This window comes from Limanda limanda, chromosome 13 (genome assembly GCF_963576545.1).
Source record: "Limanda limanda chromosome 13, fLimLim1.1, whole genome shotgun sequence".
Taxonomy (NCBI): Eukaryota; Metazoa; Chordata; class Actinopteri; order Pleuronectiformes; family Pleuronectidae; genus Limanda; species Limanda limanda.
In genome coordinates, this window is record NC_083648.1 from 11,637,763 (window position 1) to 11,659,661 (window position 21,899).

A 21,899-nucleotide genomic window follows, 5' to 3' on the forward strand; every position below is an offset into this window, starting at 1 on the left:
CTTCATTGAAAGCATAGTTTGGCATTTGCATCAAAGAAATGTGAGAAGTCTCGTAAAATTGAAAAGCGCAGCGCTAATTACTGAGATTCATTTACGAGCTGTGACACAAGACATATTGAAATATTGATTAAGGTCATGACAGCAAAATCAATGCCAGATTAATTACTCTGCGGTCCATAAATGACAACACTGTTTTGTCTCATTTGCATATCACCTTCATGAGAGCCTTGAATCTCTGTCAGCGACAGGCAGCCAACAATAACACATCAGCGTGTCAGCTAATAAAATCCAGTGAAAGGTAACAAGAGTAAAAAAAACAACAACCTTGTAGATAAGACTGAATATCAGCCAGAAAGCAACGTGTCCTATATCCTGTGTCCCACATCTTTCTCTCAGAGGAGCAGGGGTAGATAACAGAGCTGAGACTGGAAGGCATATGAGACAGAAAGGCAAAGGCCACTGTGGTGGACACGCACGGCAACAGAGCTGCATCCTGCCAGATCTCTCACTGTGACCAGCAGTGTTCCAATTATCATTAAGGCTATTTTTATAAAAGTCACCCCAAAATACTCCAACATGATTTTAATTATTCTTACCCAACTTGGATGTTTGAGCCTTTATGTGCTCGCCTTAAATATTTGTTTGTCATGACACAACTTTTAAGAGTGTAATGAGGACAATTCACTTGTCCCATACACATACATTTGATTTAGAAAAAAAATGAATAAGACACAAATAATCACTCAAATAATATTTTTTATTATCTAAACATAAGTCTGAAGGTTGTTTGCTCAGTTTATAACTTTCCAGAAAATAGAAAAAAAAGCCCCGAAGAAGAAGAAAGTCGCGACTGTGATATTGAAAATATTTGTTGTGTCTGACTAAATGTCCCAAACCCAAAGGAATTCAGTTTACAATAGAACAAAAATAGGAAAAGGCAGAAAAACCTTCATCTTTTAGAGGCTGGGACCAGAGTATTTGTTATTTTTGCTTAAATTGATTTAAACTAACAATAGTGAAAACTGCAGCTGATCGATTTGCTCACAACTGATGAATCGATTCAGCTTTATTACAGAATAAACTGTGCCAGAGAAATGATTGACCATTTCTCCTTTTTTGTCTACCTGTGCCATTAAAGCTGAGTCAGGCCAGTGAAAGCTTGAATCAAACAGCTGAGGGAAATACAGGGAGAGGGAGAGAAGGGACAGAAGGCTTGTGAGTGTATACTGGTAGCATGGTCGAGTGCTGGACTTTGGCACAGGCCATCCATCTGTCACTCTCTTACACCCTCCCTGGCACTGACAGGTCATGGCAACGACAGCCTGTGACGGATGACTAATCTTCCCCTGGTAATGAATGTGACACCGTCCCCTGAATGCCAAGAGGGTGCTGATGGTGAAGGTGCATTGGCAACGAGGACGCTCATATGATGAATGGTATGCAAGGGTGTTAGCCCCAGTGTGTGTGTGTGTGTGTGCCAAGTGGGCTACAGGAGCTGCCAGTTCAGGGAGAATCTCCAGTGAGAATATTATGAATCATGGTCTGCAAACATTGATGTACTGCCTCCTTCCCCCTGTGTTTGTTTGTGAGTGAAGAGGGGGAAGGAAAACAAAGAGCATAAATGAATCAGTGCATGTAAAAAATTAGATTTGCACATGGGGTAATGATGGAAACATGTCATGTGTAGGTGGAAAATTCATTGCTGCTGTGGATGATATATGCACTGTCCTGCTCAGACTGGTGGAGCCAGCAGCACCAGTCAAATCGTCTTGACTGTGTGTTGAGTAGCTGAGACCTGTCTTATCTTCACCTCATAATGCGCAGGCGTGATCCTATCTGAGCCCAGCGAGGGGAAAAAAAAAACTGTTTCCATCCGAACTAGACGTCGTGTGCGCTGCGCCTCTGAGACGGATGCTGAGTTTGGGGATGATTGTGTGTTTATTTTGCGTTTCGTGCGTAAAGACAGCACAGACATGAACGCTTCTTCGCTCGCTGATCTCGCCGAGCTACACGATCCAACCTGTGGATAGTGTGGAGCGCGTCTGTGTGTCCACCTCCGGGACGCTGTGCCTCCTCCACCTCCTCCACCTCCTCCTCCAGCTCCTCCAGCAGCCCCGCTGTGCGCGTGTTCCGTCCGCTTGGCTCCGGTCTGTGTCTCGTCGCGGGACCCGGCGTTCCCTTTCACCCCACAGGCGGCGAGGCAGGTATTCAGTTTATGAATGGCACTGGCATGGAGGAAATACCGTTTCAGAAAGTCAAAACCAGGCGGAAGAGAGGTCACTGCCCACCGAGTGTCCCCCTGACCACCATCGCCTGCGAGGACGAGTTCGACTGCAAGGAGCTGGAGTCCCTCTTCCAGAACTACAACCTGAAGCTGGAGCAGACGTCCACGCTCAAAGCGCTGGCCGTGCTCATCTTCCTGTCCTCCGCACTGGCCGTGGTGGAGTTGCTGTCCGGCCCCAGCCTCACCATCTCCAAGGGGTCCCATCCGGTGCACTGTGTCGTCTTCGTCTCCCTGTTCATCGTAACCAACGTCAAGTACCTGCAGGTGACTCAGCTGCAGCAGATCGTCAACCTGACGCTGCTCTTCGGCTTCACCTTCTCCTTCCTCTGCTGCCCCTTCTCCCTGGGCGCGATGGGGATGGAGCCGCCGACCTCCCCGGAGCAGGGCATGTGGCAGCTCATCCTGGTCACCTTCGTCGCCTACGCGCTCCTACCTGTGCGCACGCTGCTGGCCGTGGTGTTTGGAATAATGGTTTCCATCTCGCACTTGATTGTGACGGCCACTTCTGTCACCATGAAGACGCAGCGGCTCTGGAGAACGGTACGTGCACGTGGCCTTCACACTTTGCCCCCCCCAAACAACCACCAGCCTGATTCCAGATGCACACACTTGGTGATATGATAATAATGATACACAACAGGCCCATGTAGGCCAACACTATCAGTTCAGCACCGAGGACAGCTCCCGTAATGGGATTTGCATTGAGTCGCATTTGACAAAAGTGCAATTCTGCCACTACCTGTTTGGGCCACAAGAATATATATAATAACAAACTTTATTTACATAGTACCTTTCAAAACACTGTTACAAGGCACTTCAAGAGTTAAAGATAAATACAATTGAAGGGAAACAAATGGAAACAGTTGCAAACATTAGGAAACTGAAAAAAGTTCATCCAGACTCACTGGATCTTGTTAAACTACGCAAAGGAGGATTTTATATTTTACCAACTTGGTTTTGACTTGTGGTAAACAAAAATGAGACATTGCCTGAAGACTTGTTCTTCAAATTAAAAAAAATCCACCTGGAGGGGATTTCACGAAGCTTACTAACTGAGTTTAGTGAGAGTGAATTTATCTATAGGCCATAGCTGTGATGGTGCATGCAAACCATAAACCTGTAGCCCAGGCCCAGACAGGAAAACAAACAAAGAACACGAGAGAAAAGATGAATGCACAGAGTGTTCTCTCGGCCCACGACTGTTTCCCCCGGGGATATGATTCAGCCCTAAAGGAACAGCCCAGGAATGAAGAACCACAGTGACATCTCAAAAGCACCATGCAGAAGTAGGGCAAATCCGAGGGGTGCATACACACACACACACACACACACACACACACACACACACACACACACACACACACACACACACACACACACACACACACACACACACACACACACACACACACACACACAAAACACTATATACTTCAGTCATGAAAAAGAGGGCAAAGTCATGCATGTCATTCGAGAGCCAGATAGGAAACTGGTGCATCACACTGTAAATTTATATACCTTCTTCTGTCACAGCGAAACACACACACAGACACACGTGTACACACTCACATTTCCGACTGTCATCAGGTGTGAGGGAGGGAGATATGTCACATCAGTCAAACCCTCCAGGGGTAATGGAACATATCGCCCCCCGTGCACCATATGACGGGAAGATGTGTGCATTTCTTGGAAGCGAAATTGGGGTTGGATCAGTTCATCACTCCCTAGCCCGATGACAGCGTACATTCGCAGAGGAGATTGTTTTGCTGTACGCAGGCAATGAGATACCTGCATAGCCACGTGAAGGACAGTGTTAGCTGTACTACCAGAGATAGCTAATCCATTAAGCTTAGAGATGAGCTGTGCGGCATGACCCTGTGCAACCCAGGCTAGCAGCAGCCACCCACCAAGGTCCCAGGCACTCAGCCTTGCAGTCCTGTCTGCTCTCATGGCTCAATCTCACTCAAATGTCTTATCACTGACGCAAGTGTGGAAGATTACTTGGAAAATAGGTTTTTGCAAGTTACTCACACAGGTTGTGGACATGTTCTGTAACCGCAACACGTGTTTTAAAGGGGAAAGTGTCACTTTCCAGTGGCCACATTTCACTGAAACACCAAAGAGCTTGAAGTTATGATATTATTTAGTATACAAGATAGAGTTTGAACAGTGAACACATTTTGTATTATATTCCAAGCACGTTTACATCATATAAATCCAATAACATCTATAAACAAAGTAATGAGTCTCAGGGAGTTTGGCTTTAATAGTGTATCAACTACAACAGTGATAACAGGCACATTAAGTTAAAGCCCTGTAATATAAAATATTCCACCTTAACACAACTTGAGAAGAAATTATTTTTGCATAATAAAGTTAATGAAAAGGTTGTAATTCCTTCACTGTGTCAAGCTATGGAGATCTATCCAACCAAAAGTGAGAGAGCTGCGAGAGCGAATCCACTGCAATGAGGTCAATGATTGCCATCTGACTGCAAATTGGGTTACGACTGCAGATAAGCAGAGGAGTGAGTGCTTCACACCACTTAACTCAGACGTCTACATTTACTTACTGGAGGCTACAGGGTAAGTTGAGCGTCATTTCAACATGTTGACGCATGCCAGCACTTCTGCCAAGCGCGGCGTCTGACTGCTGCCAAAAACACTGTCTTTCCAGGGCATCCTTTTATTCACTGCCCTGAAAGACACGTCTGACTGTGGCATGAGATGTTTGCTAAACGTGGAAAAATCATATGTGTATCACACGACGGTGTATTTATGATGCTCACCAAAACAGAAATGCCACGAAACTCCCCCCTGCATGCTCTTTATAAGCAAGACACAATGAGTTTTGTCATAGCTTCTCTTGATGTCAAATTCACTGAAGAAAACACAAATGATTAATGGCCGTAGATATGAAGAGAATGGATTCTTTTATTTTTCATGAATGGATAATTATTGCCCAGGGTGCTTGTGTGCATGCTAGAGGTGAACCTAAAGGACCTGGTTTGGTTTGTACACAAAGTCACAGTCAGTCAACCTCGCTCAAGTGAGGGAAAAAAGCTATTTTTTCTCTTTGTGTCCTGCACAAGGTTGCGGCAGTCATGCTGCTGTGCATCTGATGTGATGGATGAACCGGAGCACGGCTTCTGAAAAAAGTTTTAATGTCACAGGCGCCGAAAAAGAGAGAAATATTACGGCTATCCTCACTCTGACCCATCTCGTCTGTGTGAGGGAGTTTGTTGTAGTTGTTACGTGAAGGAATCCAAGTGGTTAAAGTACAATGTGTCATTAGAATGGGTTTATTTAGCTCATACACGCTCAATAGATAGGAAAAGAAAGAACTGAGACTGTTGAATTTATTGGAGATTTAGTTTAGTTGTTCGATGATTTTCACAACGCAAAAGCAGGAGGAAGAAAATCTTATACTATCGGCCCCTTTCCTATTTATACCATAACAAACAGATGACTGTCCATTTGTGTAATATCTTTACCAATCACATGACAATTCAATAATGCATTTATCAATAGCCATAATCTCATCATAGATATAACAATAACTTTATAGGGGTTGATTCGTTTGCCTTTGTAGATTTAGATTCTTCATTTTCACTCTATCAACAGAAATACCTGATCTACTTTAATGTAGCATGTGCAAATGGATGTTTGAAATCCTGCTTCTTTCTGTGATCCTTGTCATTCTATATGAGTGTAAACGGCTTCTGTAGGTTTTCAGGTAGCACTCCATTTCTAGCTTCTCACATAACGAATAATATCATCAAGTCGACTAAAATCTTATGTTTCAACACACGTGACTTGAAATGGTAATAGATAGATTAATAAGTGGATATCAATGCATACAGAAAAAACTATTTCAAAGATATACAAGGCACTGAGGCTGTTCAAAAGTGCATGAATTAATAAAATGTGAGGAATTCACACGACAGAATTAATTCTACTTACGCCTCTTCAGGGCTCGCTCGGTGTTCCTAAATCCTAGGGACACGCTTTTAAACACACTTACGAATGTGCTCGTGTTATCACACACATTACACACGGATACGTGTACAAATGTAGAATAACATTCAATTGACATGGTCCTGATGGAATTTACATATATTTATTTCACTTGATATTTCCAAGCACATGTATTCTGTATTTAAAGGGACACATAGGAAGTCATACTACTAACAGTATATTCATAACAACTCTTATGGATTTACCTATGTGTGTGTCAAACAACTACACTGAAGAGTTTTAACCATGCATCATGTTCTTTTTTCCTGTTTGCAGTTGGTTGCCAACACAGTCCTCTTCACCAGTGTCAACCTGTCAGGGCTTTTTGTGCGCATCCTGACAGAGCGAGCCCAGAGGAAGGCCTTCCTTCAGGCTCGCAACTGCATCGAGGAAAAGCTCCAGATGGAGGACGAGAACGAGAAGCAGGTACAGGCCCCCGTGCACTGCTGGAAATGAGATAAATTAGATATGTGTGTGCAAGTGGTTTCGACGCCATTATTCATTTCTGTTAAATTTCATACCTTTTTGTCTGGCACATTCCTTATCGCTACCAACACTTAGTCCTCTGCTGCGTTTGACAGTATAAATGTATATTTAAACTTTCTTTATCTTTCCCTTTCTCTCTTTCTCCCTCTCTCTACCACACACACACACACACACACACACACACACACACACACACACACACACACACACACACACACACACACACACACACACACAGGAGCGCTTGCTAATGAGTCTGTTGCCCAGGAACGTAGCTATGGAGATGAAAGAGGATTTCCTGAAGCCCCCAGAAAGGATCTTTCACAAAATCTACATCCAGCGCCACGACAACGTCAGGTAGGCTCCTCTCATCAACCCAACACGCCCGTGAACCAGTCACAGCAATGTATTGACTTAACTGATGGGACTTTTAATTAGTTGCATTTGGGGATAATCTGTTCCCCTCGTGGGATGATTTCCATCTGAAATAGTGGGATAAATGCTGTCTGAGTGCATTACAGTGCATGTTAAAAAGGAGCTGTATACTTGAGCTAACATGTCCTCGGGAAAGAGCACTGAAGGCCACACAATATAGTGTGATCCGTTCCAACAGTAACCTAAAACACTAACATGGCCCCAGGCCGCAGAATCTGATATATTTAATTCTTCACACTGAACATCAAGGGCTAGTCACTGACACACTTGTTTATTATCAGTCCAGATCAGACTGAAATTATGGCAAAGAGGTTTGTTTGGTTTGGGTGGAGCATTCTGGAGAAATAGAGTAATGATGTTTGTGCTTCAAGGAACTAATCCAACATCCTGGTGATGTCAAGGTCAAAATCTGCTCATAATTTTTGGCGTTGTACAGCTAATGTGCCAGTTGTGCTGATGCCAACTTCTGGGCCATCATCTCCCAGCAGCCCACAGGTGCTATGAGGTTTATACCCGAGTTTGCCTTTTTCAGCCCCTAGCTGAAACAAAGAGAAATTGAAGCTTTAGAAGATGTAACTGGTAACTTATCACTGGGTTCAGTATATCCCCACCTGGGGGGGAGCAGCTTGGTTGTGTGGTTATAAAACTGTCGCCTCACAGAAGGTTCTCGGTTTGAATCCTCGGGGATTACTGTGTTGAGTTTCCTTACCTGTGTTTGCATGGGTTTTCGTCCTCTCAGCATTCTTAACGACTTATTTCACGCAGACTGGAGTTAGGTTCATTGGAGACTGAGTGTGGATGTTTTATTTGTCTCTGTATGTCAGCCCTGCAACACACTAGCAGCCTGTCCAATGTGTAACCCCCCCCCCCGCCTCATGCTGTACGCCTTCTGGGATTGGCAGCAGCTCCCCATGTGACCCTCACAGAATAAGCTGTATGGATAATGGATGGACAGATGGATGCACAGAAAAATTATGATAGTGCTGTAACTAATCCAAGTGCAAGTCCAGCATTCCAAATATGATGAAGAAAAATATAATCAGATAAATACATCAGTGGTAAAATTACTCACTGTGTGTACTTGATTAAGAACCACACCTCTTATTGTTAGAATAATTGAATTTAATATATTACTTTACTATCATGACTTGCATGCATTTGCATTTAAGCAGCATTTTGATGTCATAAACAGTAAACAGGGAACTAACACTATACTGTATGCTGTACTATATTATACTATACTGTAATACTGTAATATTGTAATGTACTATACTATATTATAATATAATGTACTCTACTCTACTCGAGTAGAGTATAATTTTTCTCAACAAGACTAGACTCTTTTAGACTAGACTTTACTCTACTCTACTCTACTCCACTAGACTAGACTAGACTAGACTAGACTCTATTCTACTCTCCTCTACTCTCCTCTATTCCACTAGACTAGATGAGACTAATCCAACTGATTCTTTGTTCAAAATCTGAATCTGCCTGTTGTGAATTATAAAAGCAAGACTATTTTTATTTAAATACAAGTGCAGGTACAGGTTTGAAGTTGCACCAAAGGGATATACAAATGCAAATACAATGTTCCGCTCGAGAACAGTATTTGGTCACAGTCCACCAGTGAACATCTGAACCTGGCTCCTGCTGTGTTTCCTCTTGAGTCCTGCAGCTGTAAATTAGCTGTGATTGACCTTTAAACCCTTTGTCAGAAAGCTGTTAACAGTACGCTTGAACACATGGAGTCACCTGGCTTCTCCATCTCTAAATCTGAGTTTTTCTTTCAGTTCTTCTTCTTACTTGTCAACCCTTTTCCTCCGTCTTCTACTGTATTGCTAAATCTCCCTTATCATGCTCCAACATTCCCTTGTTTCCTTTTCTTTTCTTATCTTCTTCTCTTCCTCCTCTCCTCTGGGTTCTCGGAGCAGCAGGGAGGCTGGAGCAGGAGGGTTTGCTTAGCCTCAGGATTAAGTTGCTACAGGAGATTAAATGCAACGGAGACTAAATTTTGGTTGCGTAACGCTCTGAATATGTGTGTGTGTGTGTCTGTGTCTGTGTGTGTGCACGTTCGATGGTTAAATATGGACACATCTCACCGGAGCTCTGCTGATTGCTTTTGTGCCTTGAACTCCTTTAGATAGCGCCACCCTTTGAGTGTGATCTAGACTGGATGCAGACGTGATTTATGTGATTTGGGTGGACTGTAATTAGAAAGTAAACAGTGTGCAGCACAGTTTTCTTCATTATGTTGTGAGGCCGTGGGCAGCGTTTGATCAGATTGTAGAGACCAGCCCGGGGAATATTGTAGTAATCAGTCACCAAAAAAAGGAGTATGACTCCAAAGTAATAATCATGTTTAATGAGACATATGAATTATATTAGAACCCCGTACGGACATAATCTTTCATTATTTCACATTTCCAAACCTGCACTTATCAATTTTTTCTTTATAAATTTATCAAATAAATAGCAATTCCATTATTTATATGTTTAATAATGTGAAAAGCGTGATGACTTATGAGCCTCTGCTGTTAAAAATCCATAATAATATCCTTTAATTTAAACACTTTTAGATTTATGATAAATTATTTTTTCAGTATTATTTTTGTTATTGTCTCGAATACAAGACTAATATTCCCCACTTGTACGTGTTTTTTTATTTCTTTCCATAATTTCTGTGTATGGTATTTCATTCCACCCTCTCATATGTTACAGCAAATACATATATCAAAACGGATTTCAAGCAATAAAAGCCCTTTCAGGTAGATAAGTGCAGTATTGCTCATTTGACATTTGATGTAGGAAGCTTTTAAAGGCTTTTATTGCATCAGGTAAATAATTCTGATCAGGAGACTGTGAGGAATTATGTCCTGAAAGAACAGAAATGTCATAATAATAAAAAATAAAAAACCGTAGTCGACCTTCCACAAATAGGAGGTTTCACGATGTTCGCAGATTTGTATTCACTCCAAAGAAATAACAGTTTATCCTTCAACAGAATGTTGCGAGCATCTCTTCTGCATGACCCCCTTTATTGGCCGTACGTCAGCACATCCACTGCCCACGTGCGACAGCTCCAGAGGGGCTCGTCCAAACTTAACCTTTGAGCTGCCGCCGTGTGGCCTGTAGTCCTCCTCTATGTGATTAAATTCAAATCAAGTTTCACCAAAATAGCTACAGTAATGCCCCCCACAGAGGGAAAAGGGAGATTATCATAATTGGGGGAATAACTTTCCTCAAATATGTGCCAGTGGAGAGGAAATTATGTACGAGGGTGTGAGGGAGTTCGAATTAGACGATATTAGATGCTAGACAAGTTCTAGTTACCACAGGAATAATCATGTTTGTGTTGCGTGGCTTGTTTTTTGTGAGCTGCAGCGTTTTGTCTGCCGGAGATGATGAGTTTAATGAGTTGAAGGAGGAGGTTGTGACCTCGAGCAGCGAGTGTGTGACCGAGCAGCAGGTCCGGTCGGAGGCTGGAGAAACTTACAGCTGCTGCCAAGAATTCTGCTATCGATCGTTTTGAAGATTTTGCCTCAGGACGTTCTAAATCAGAAACTGGAGTTCACTGATGGAATCTGAAAACACACCTGCAATGAAAGTGAATCTAACTCGACTGCAAATTTCAGGTCTAATATCTACATCAACCTACACAAAGTCCACTGGTTTATTTAAAGTGTTAACAAATATAAACAGTGCATGTTCCCCACGCAGCCCACACTCTTATTACTTCTGCCAATTGGACGTCTTTGGAGGTTTTCCTCTGTGTTTCTTTCTTTTTTGTTTGTTTTTTTGCTATAAAGATTTAGCAAAAACTAGTCAATCGGTTACCATTACCATGTGGAGGGGTGTGGCGTGACCTAAGGAAGCCCCTATGGAATTGGAGCAGATCCAGTTAATTGTCTTCAACATTGTGAAATGGGACATCTATGAGTGTGTGAATTTTGTGCAGATCCACATAAAAAAAGCGGATCTAGACAATTTAAACGTGTTAATAAGGGGACTGTTGGGCCTGGGGGGAGGAAGGCGCTCTGCTGGGTGACTATCCAGTTTATATTTGTGTTTATAATTTAGTTTTCCTGTCTCTGCACATGTGTAAATGATTATAAATTACCAAAAAAGCTTATGTCTGGATTTATGAACTTTAATGATGTGCTAAGTGGAACATGTTGCTCATGTTATAGTTTATCATAAACTTCTTTATGAGCTGTATTTGCAGTCACCAGCATCTCTCAGACTTTTCACTAATGCTCGGCTGTGTTCGGCAACACAACAACATCACTGTAGATGTCTGTGTCTTTGTAAAAAGCCAGAGCTGAGGAATCTGTTCAACTCTTTCAATTACTCCTCATGCATCTTCAACGCTACATCAGAAAGCAGGCCTGGACTTTGAGTCAAGCAGCGCTGTCCTGTGCTAATGGTTGAAAGGAGGTAAACACGGCCCAAAATAAACTGACTGTGGTAAAGTTCACATGAGGTCACGAGACACTGGCACCGTGCGCTCAATGGGAAGCTCCACTGCAGCGAGTCACGGCTGGTGTTGTGTTTCGTGCACAGGCCACACGAGCAGCAGAAGCCTCAGTCCTGTTTCCTTCCAGGAAGAAAAATCCAAAAGCTGTAAAAAAAAAAATATCTCAAAGAAAATTCTGGCCTAATTCCTCTGACAAAAACAAACGTCCTTCAATCCTTTCTGTGCCACATTGCTGGGGTCTTTTAGAAGCCATTGTTGGAACACATCACAGAGAGATGCAGTATACTGTGGCTACACTTCTCCAGGCAAGGCTACTGAGCCTAATTAAAAAAAACTGTGATCTGACTCAGTTAACATTGTTTTCGATAAGCAGAAGTCCTCTCATTTTAAGGGTCGCCAGTTTAAATAAAGATACATGTTAATCGGCTTCAAATGCTCAGGTTGGGACCGTCGCTTTACAGAAAGAAGGTTTGAATCCCAGTAAGGTCTGTGTGGAGCATGCATGTTCTCCCAGAGTCTTTGTGGGTTTCCTCCAGGTTCTCAGGCGTCCTCCCACAGTCATAAGACCTGTAGTTTAGGGTTAGGTTGATGAGGGACTCTATTGATCTCTTCACCCAACAGCTCTGCAGATTTGATGTTTGTATTTGTAGTGTATTCTTGTAGTAAACTGATTAGAATAAAAGCAAACGAAAAAGAAGGTGAAGGAAAGAAGATCTTTAAGCAAAACTCAGACATAATCTTAATACTACTCTTTAATGATTGTTACAAGTGGAACAGTGAAATGAGGAATATTCCTTTTACATTTCAAACATACTAGAGACGTGAGGGAGAAATTTCCGACCAGTAGTTTAATCTTTATGGTTTATACAAGAACAAGAACAGAAAAACAAAACTGTAATTGATTTAGAGTCTTGAGCGGTCGTGAAATGAATTTAGTTGTGTTACTTTAAGGGATTAAATAACCGGGCATGTGTTGTGTAGGCAGATCACGAAATCAATTTGTTGTTTATCCAGCTCTTTGGTCTGTTGTTGAGTAATTCACTGCACAAATGAAAGACGCTTGGGCTGTATCTATATTCTCCCATGAGGTGTTTTATTTATACCCACCGATCTTAAACACATCGCACTGACACAGTATTTATCGTCCCAAATGTTTGTCACCCGCAGATGGTTGCAGGTTGAGACATTTGCACGAGTCGAATCCATTGCCCCTCGTTACGGTGACATCTGCGAGACAACAAAATGACATTTAACAGCTCCCCCTTACAGATCCAGCACTCTGTCGCACTGTGAAAACTGCAGCCCACATGAAGACAGCAACCTGCCATCAGCGCCTCACAGAGCAGGAGACGCTCAAGTTGTTGCTGGACAGTCAGAGTTTGATGACTAATCGCCTTCACGCCCTCTGTTTCCACACAGGGGCGAATCCTTCTCGGGAAAAGTTCCTGCTTGGAACCTTTTCCTCCCAAGGGCGCTTCGTTGAGCTATAATGAAACATGACAAATCAGATAACTGCTACGAATCACATATGGTTCAGAGGACAGTCTGGTTCGGGAAAATAATGTCTGCAAAGTTCAAAGTTGAGCTGAATTTTAGATTTTGACACTTTTCAAGGAAGGATTTATTAGAATTTCACAACTTGTGCAAACACAACATTTTTCTGACATGTTTTTGCAAACAGTGTCTCGGATCCAGTCCTCTGGGGCGGACATGAACTGACATCTGAGGGACAGCATTGCTCCTAGCAACTGGAGCATGCCACATCCCTGTAGTCTAGAAATGTTCATAGCACGCATTGTGTTTTTTCCATTAAACACATCTGATGCATCAGGCTTTTCTCGCCAGTGTTAGCTGTCTCTTTTTTTCCTATTTTCATTTTTCTGTCGAGTTGTAGAGACGGACTATAATCAGACTGTTGAAAACTACAGCAATGGCTAACCGGTCGTTTCTGTAACCTCAGTTCTACGTATGTTTCAACATTATTCCATACATCGATTGTGAAATGTAACTCCATAACGGATTTTACCAAACTTGGTATCTCCGGATGATTCACTTTTGGGTCTGACAGATTAGGGGTGCGGGGTCAACTCCCCTACAGTAGAGAGCTGAGTGCTTGTTGCATGAATGTGCACAGCAAACGTGGTATCTTTATGGTAGATGTCTTTATGGATGTTTTAATAACCGGCGACATGGGTAGGATTTGTCTCTGTGCTGATGATGGTCAGTGTATTTGTGTGGGAGCGAGGCAAAGTCCTCTTGGTCATTTCTATGCCGTCTGGTTTCATCTTTTAAAAAATAAATAGGTAAATAGGTAGGAGAACTATAGGATGCTCACAACTTCTGGTAATAGAGACGGTTGGATTTCTGGTCATTTTGGTTTGAATGGCAGGGCATCCCCCTCCCCTTCTCTACAAATCCCTGACGTGCAGCATCACATAGAACTCAAACCACATTTCAAAATTGGACCACATGAGTATAAACCTCAAAACAAACCCCACTCATATTAACAATGGATTGCTTCTTCATTTGGTTCAATTTTAAACCTCAGGCCCTTTCAGTCCCATATAAACCAGACGTCTGAAGGCAGAACAAGTTCACCTGGAGATGGGGACAGCACCTTGATGGCTGCATTCTATCCCAGAATGGCTCCTCTCCAGCTCCCTACAGGACATGTCTCCACCTTGATCCCCGTGAGAATGCTCTCGCTTCTATTTTGAGTCGCTCTGCTTGACTGTGCTGCCTGTCAGCAAGAGAGAGCGGCACAAGCTCTCACTCCCTCTCCCTGTGTTTCCTTTTTTTCTTTTCCCGCTGCAGGTCATTAATTTGAATGTCTGATTAGTTTGCTGCAAACACATTATCCAAGAGAATGTTTAAATTGACTTTGGCTCGGGATGCCTTAAATATCATTTAAAACAAATTCCCGAGAGCTAATCTGAGCAGCCGGGCACCCAGTAATCTTTCGTTGATACTGTATAACACGCTGCTATAAATAACCCGCGTTGACTCATTCGCTTCTTTTCTTCCTCTGTTGCAGCATCCTGTTTGCAGATATAGTCGGTTTCACCAGTCTGGCCTCGCAGTGCACAGCCCAGGAACTGGTGAAACTGCTCAATGAGCTGTTTGGGAAGTTTGATGAGCTTGCCACGGTGAGTGTGTTTCCCTTCCTTGAACAAATATCCCTCATTACAATCACTGTTGGCACAGAGAGCTGCTCTTTCTCAATGTGTCCACACATTTTGACACAGCAAGGTTGTGTGTGTTTGTCCTGCCTTGGTCACAGGCTGCTGGCACAAGCCACTGTTGTACCAGCTTTGCATAATGTCACAGGGAATACTGGAGGTCCATATGATGCTTAATGTGATTATCCAGCGCTTCATTTGAGGAAGAGTTGACAGACCTCTTTAATCTAGGCCAGATTTACCCAGGGTTAAACCACGCCTCCACTCCGGTCGTGTGAGCGAACTGAACGAAGAGGCCGCTGAGTTCCACTTGTCCCAATCGTTCTTGGTTGGCATGTGGGAAAGATTTCATCGCCCCATCTGTCAATATCTCACTCTTTGTGATTTCAGTGCCGACAATCCGCTCAGCCGCTGTGAGTTTGACCGCTGCGGTGAGACTCAGCGCTCTGAAACGTGACACGCTGCTGTTACGACATCTTCTTGCCACACGTTCACTTTATAAATCGTGCTAATTAGAATGAACAGAACGAGTATTGTTCTTTCTCAAGGGTTGTGGGTTAAGCGAGAAGGTTGAGCCCCTGCAGATCACCCTGCAACAGCCTTATCTACACGTAATCTGGCCTCTATTACTTACACTGGGCACATGCCCTTGTCAAATCCATTAATCCATAGGATTACAACTAACCCCTTTTTGCTTTCATAGAAGTTTTTTCTTGGCTGTTAAGAGCATCTATTTTTAGCTTGTTTGCTTACCCAGCGCAAAATAAGAAGCAAAAGAGACTTTGATTTGATATCGCCATTCATAATTTCTTCTGCCAAGGAGGTTATGGTTTTTGTCTGCTTTTGTTTGTTTATTTGCATGATATTTGTCTAGTGGTTGGTGTCGGTGCGGATCCAGGTATTTCTACTTTCTTCAACATTGTGTTATGTTAGAATTGAAATGTATGTCTGAGTTTTCTTCACAATCAATCTGGATTTTAAAAAAGTCAGGCATGTTTAGGGGACTGGTTTTTATGAATGGGTGCAATTTGGTGCAGATCCAAATAAAAATAGTGGATTTAAATGTGGCTTCAGACTTTTGGTCGAGTGTCATGGGAGGTGTCGTTGCCTGTCTAATTAATCTGGGATCTGTTGCTTTTGTTCTGTTGAATTTCAGCTGCCGTCTGTTTTTATTGGACAGATGCAGTTTCCCCTGAGATCCATTAAGCAAAATCAAGATGATTCCATGCATAACAACACACACACACTCACACACACCCAGACACACACACACACACACACACACACACACACACACACACACACACACACACACACACACACACACACACACACACACACACACACACACACACACACACACACACACACACACACACACACACACACACTCATTCATTCATAGATGCTACATTTAACCACGGCAAATGATACATTTTGATTTTTCATCTCCTGGAGTCATTTGGGTAGAAGACACGCTGTCTCGAGCTGCCGCAATTTTCTTGCTGTTGTGATACGAACTGTCTCGTTCTTTTACTCACAACTGAATGGACTGGTCAAATCTCCACTTGGCTGCTGTAGCTGAGAGCCTCATATTACACTGAGAGACTGTCCCCAGCCATGAAACGTGTCATCAAATGTTCCAGCCGTTGCCCTGACCCAGAGCCCCACTCACTCTGATCCACTTTGGCAGGAAGTGGCAGTGTCAGTGACTCATGGTCGCGGTCACCGTGGGCACGCGGACCCGTTGTCGTTCCATACGAAGAGCGGGCGATGCCACATGGCCACTGGTTATCGTCTCATAAAACCATTCCAGCACCATCCCCACACCACCTGTCCACTCTCTGGACTTGTCAAGCTGCACGGGAAGTGGGCCAGGAACGCAGTGTTCTTCCAAAGTGCTGCTGATGTAGAGGAACGAGAGTTGTCTCCTCTTCCTCTCCTCTCCAGCATTATCCGACAGCCTGACTATAATCTCATCTCCCTTTTAACCCCAATTACCCAACATAGTCACACCAGTTTCTAAATTTCATACATAATCACCTCACGTAATCTAGTAATTTAAAGATATCTGAGCATTTGAGAATTCAACCTCATATCCGTATCAGTTTCCTCTAATGCCAACAAAGGGCTTGTGCTAATTCATTTTACCCATCCGCTTTCAAAGAGACATTTCAAACCAATCTCTGAAGATTATAAAGTACAGAAATAATTCCCCATGCCTCCACATTGCACTTCACACCACCTGTTAATATATTTATATAAATGAATGCAGCTTTAAGAAAAGTCTATTTTTGACTCTGCCAGGAGTATGAGTTCTTGCATGTCATCTGTTTTAAGAAGATATGCCATGCCCAGAGGGAAAGACTGTGAAGCCAATATGCTACATTAGTCTTGCTGAGCTAATGGTCAGTAGAGGAGGGGAAACTTCCTAAAAAGCCTCAAGGTCCTGGGTGAAGCATGCTTTTAAATGTTGGCAGTGGTCATCCTGTTCAGCCAGGCCAGGTCTCAAAGAGGATTGTGGTTTTAGGCTGATTTCAGAAACGTTCCCTCGTGTACTAACTTATCAAGCATGTGTCCTAATAACCCTTAAGAAAAAGGCCAAGACCTACTAAGTACGGGGGTAGCTTGAAAAAATAAATTGACAGGAAGCACCTTCACGCTGATCAGTGTTTGCCATTTGATTCCCACCACCCACAAGGACACAAGCTGGGAGTAATTATAACTCTTCACCACCAGGCCGAGAATCTGCCGACTGGCGCTGAGAGTGAAGACGAGCGGCGCGAACATCTCAGGAGAAGCTCTGAAACCTTATCACAACCCAAAGTACCCGAAGCCAGACTGACACACAAAGGGATTTTAATATTCCTCACTGAATCCACAAAGGGGTTTCTCTACTTCACTATTTTTTCTCTCTTAAATACATTTGAGATTGATATACCATTAACAATAACTAAATGCTTATTTTTTAAGGGGGATTAATGGAAGAGGGGGATGCATTTTAAAATGGATGATACTAGACTAAGACTTATTGATTAATTGGTGTTTTTTGTGATGCAAGACTACAGTAATATCTGGTCTGGATGTGTCTGAATTCATGTTTGTACAGTATATACAGTGTGTGTGCATGTGTGTGTGTGTGTGTCGCTGCTGTTTCCATGGCAGAGACTCACAAAGCTTTTCAGTCTTGCCTCTTTTTTTCCCCTCTCCTCTCACATCACCTCCCTGCATCAATGCTTTCAGACTCCTCCGCTCCTTGTCTCTCAGCTTCCTGATTGACACGCAGCAGCCTACTTCCCTCAACTGTGTCTTTAATGCCCCGTGGTTCTCCACACTCTTCTTCCTCTCTCACGTTTCCATTTTTAGGCTCCGTGATGTATCTATCTACTGTCTCTTACTGCCTCGACAAGTCAGGATCCCCCCTTTTTTTTCTTGTTCACACATATATGACTGTGAAAGCTCAAAACAGCCTGCATCGCATGTGCAGCGAATGCATGCGTGTAGATCATCTGTTGGCATATTTTTTTCCTTGTTATCCCTTTCCCGCAGAGTTTTATGAGAGGGAGCATGCTGTGTCTGATGGTTGTCAGAACTATTATACCCTGTTCAATGGTTATACTGACACTACTATAATAAGAACAGACAGAACAAATATTCATCCAGTCATAAGAAGCCTTATTGCAATTTCACCGAACCGCTGAGCAACTAGCAAATATTTAGTTATCTCAGCCAAGGATGTTGTGTTTTCTCCCCCGTCCATTTGTTTGTTTGTTTGTTAACAAAATTACACAAAAGCAACTGGATGGATTTCCATGTAACTTGGTGGAAGGATGTGGTTTTGGTCTGGAAAGAACCCTGTTAAAAGGTTTCCGCAGATCCAGATAAAAAGAGATAATTCATGTATCTTAATGGATTTTAGCGAACTGACATCTATTAGTGGGTGAAAATTGTTGCAGATTGATTGAATTTAAAAGGACTCTTGGGCCTTGGTGGAGGCCTGCGCTCTACTGAGTGCCATTCAAGCCTTTAAGATGTGCTTTTTATTTTCCACAATACATTTTTCATATTGATTCCTGTTTGTTGCTGTGTTATTTATTATGTTAATTGCTTTTTAGAATGTTTTTTTCTGATATCCGCTTATAATTGTATACAAAACCTTTTTCTTCAATTTTCTGCCCATCTTGACCAGGAGTCCCGGCAGAAGCTGTATGGTCCCTGAGTGGGACCTTCATAAAGTGTTATTTTGCATAGAAGTTAAAGGGTCAGTGTGTAGAATTTAGTGACATCTAATGGTGAAGTTGCATATTGCAGCTGAATCCTCCTCACCTCACCCTCCCCTTTCGAACATTAAAGAGAACTTGTGGAAGCTTTCAGTCGTCATAAACACTCAAAAGATGTTAAGTTTAACTGTACAAAACACTCCTGATGTAAATATAAAGTATTTAAATATAAAGCGCCTATTCTAGGGTAAAGAAAACAACAATTTGTACAATTAAGATGAAAAACAAGAGTGAAAACATCACTAGGATTATTCAATATTCAATTTCTGCTTATATATCCCTTTCACCTAAATCTTACAAACTGCAAAAAACTGTTATAATATAATATTCACACCTGTAGATTTACATAATACAAAATCTTCTGCCGGTAAAAATAACACATTGAAGAAGGTCCGTTGGTAAAGATGCTGGCTAAAAGAAAATAAATAATTATTTTTAGATTAAACAGCAAGACTGTTGGCCGCCCGCACTGTGACAGCTGCCTCTCAGAAACTAAAGTCTGGGTGTAAACACAACTCAAATAACATTGTTTGGGTTCGACTCATGTGCAGGTGCTGGGATCAGTGTCAAGTCCTTCAGTTTCCCTCAGATGCCTCTGAGCTAAAAAATCTGTGGACTGGAGCAAAACCCAAATCAAACAAACCAGCTTGGGTTCTTGATGGTGGGGGAGGAGGGGTGAAAAAAAACAATACGGGTGGTGGCTGTTGCAGCGAACACAATCCTGTAAATCCTCCTTCAAATAATTGTTCAGAGAACCAGCATGCATGCAAAGTGAAACCGCCTCGGAACATTGAACGTTTGTTATTTTTTAAATGTGTTAAATATATCCACGGTAATAGGTTTACTTCACAGATCTCCAACACCTGCTCGCTCCTACCCACCAGGTTGAGGTGGGTGGAGGAAGTGTTGATATGTTATTCATTTGTGTTGCACATAAATTATTCCATGTTAGTTCAGTTCCGTGAGAGAGCTGCTGGCAAAAAATGGAAGAAAATGTCTAGTGGTTGATGAAGAGAACTAGAGAGAACCTGTGAAGCTAAAGATTTTACCCATTGCAATGAATCACTGTCTGCGGATATTGATGCAATGTTGACATCCAATCCCAAGGAGGTTTGGACAGGTGGTCGATCATTTTGTTGAATACATATAAAAGCCCGATGAAGAATTATGGTAGCACAGAGTTCTGAGTATTTGATTGTATTGTGGGTATTTGGTTGTGTGGTGCGTATTTGATTGTATCGTAAATACTTGTGTTTTGAGTATGGTTATGTTGTGCGTAAATTGCAGGGAATTCTCTCTTTGTGTGTTTTCTTAAATTGTAGTGCATTGACCTCTCAGGGCCACCGTACAGAATGCATAAAACAGAACAATTGCTTTTCATCAGAATCAGTAAAAGTGGTTTTCAGTGGGTCTTCTTTTCTGCAGAGGGCAGATCCAGATTCAGATCCACAGCACCCGTTCTTTCTTGTGTCCTTTGAGCTTCCCAAAGTTACAGAAGTGTAAGGCCTGGAATCTTTCTCCCCATCAGTAATGTGTGCACAGCACTGATCGTTGTCTCTGCATCAAACACCGCTGCTCTCGGAGTCTTGTAGGAAATGAAGTGCAGCTGCTCTCAGCTGGCTCATCTTTTCCCCTCATCATAATTTACTGAATATCCCCCCGCCCTGTACGTGTCTCTTTGTCTTGGCCTTTTTGTCTCCCTCTGTTTGTTTGTGTGCACTGAAGTGGTTGCTCATTTGCATTTCCTGCAAACAGACACAGCACATTACGGTATTTATAAGGTGCCCTGGTTACACAGCTTCATCTCACTTTCAATAGTTCCGCTCAACATATCCCAACCTCACTGACAACAGTTGAGAGTATACTTCTAATTTCATATGCTCATAGAAATCAGTCCCATAATCATGTTTTCTTACATGAAGATCCATGAATTATTCCCTGGGAAAACAATAACAAATGCTGAAAACCACCCTATCTCACAATGTTAAGGACAATTATTTAAAAAAATCCTGTATCTGTGATTCTGATCCCCACCAAAATGTCTTCCATGACCCATACCACACCCTTCCACCAAGTTTCATGAAAATCAATTTGTTTTTGTGAAATCTCGTTTTCAAACAAACAGACAAACATACAAACAAACCTACCAATAAACAGACAGGGGGTGAAAACATAACCTCCTAGGCAGAGATAATTATCCAACTCTGCCCCCGGAAACTCTGTCACCAGCGCTCTCCTTCCTACGCTGATGACCACGGAGATTGCCCACAATGCTTCAGTCACATGACGGCGGTAATCCTGCTTGGGTCTGATTCAGCTCCTAAGCCCACACAGTGCAGATTAGCAAAGGAAAAGTACAGAGTAGGAGACTCTGCTTCCTGTAGCTTCAGCCACGTTGTGTAGAGCCATCTGTTTACTGCTCCACTTTGACCTCAGTGACCCCCAAAGAGGGCACATCACTTCTGTAACAATATCAAACTTGTTGCTGTCCAATGAGAGCGAGAAAGACTTTGAGCGAATTGCATTTAGGGGACATCATTCAGAATTTTTTTGTGAACTGTGTTACTCATCGCTGGGCTTTAGCTCTCTAAGGTGTCTATTTGAAATGTTGCTGTGTGCACGGGGGCGAACAGAAAAAAGTTGGATTGCTGTAACTTTCACAAAAGCAGAGTTCGGACTGAAGCTCTGCATTTTCACGGTTTCCTTGTACTATTGAATGATCAAAAACGACAACTTTGAAGCTGG

General features: G+C 42.6%; 1 protein-coding gene across 1 annotated transcript in view; it reads left to right on the forward strand.

Moving 5' to 3' along the window:
* The first annotated feature begins 2,215 nt into the window (after positions 1-2,215).
* The window catches only part of LOC133018305 (adenylate cyclase type 1-like), a 33,892-nt gene continuing 14,208 nt past the window's right edge, over positions 2,216-21,899 (forward strand). Inside the window, exons 1-4 of the mRNA XM_061084625.1 lie at positions 2,216-2,824; positions 6,577-6,726; positions 7,025-7,143; positions 14,730-14,841. Of these exons, the coding sequence (XP_060940608.1) occupies positions 2,216-2,824; positions 6,577-6,726; positions 7,025-7,143; positions 14,730-14,841 (990 nt within the window). The remainder of the gene's footprint in view (positions 2,825-6,576; positions 6,727-7,024; positions 7,144-14,729; positions 14,842-21,899) is intronic.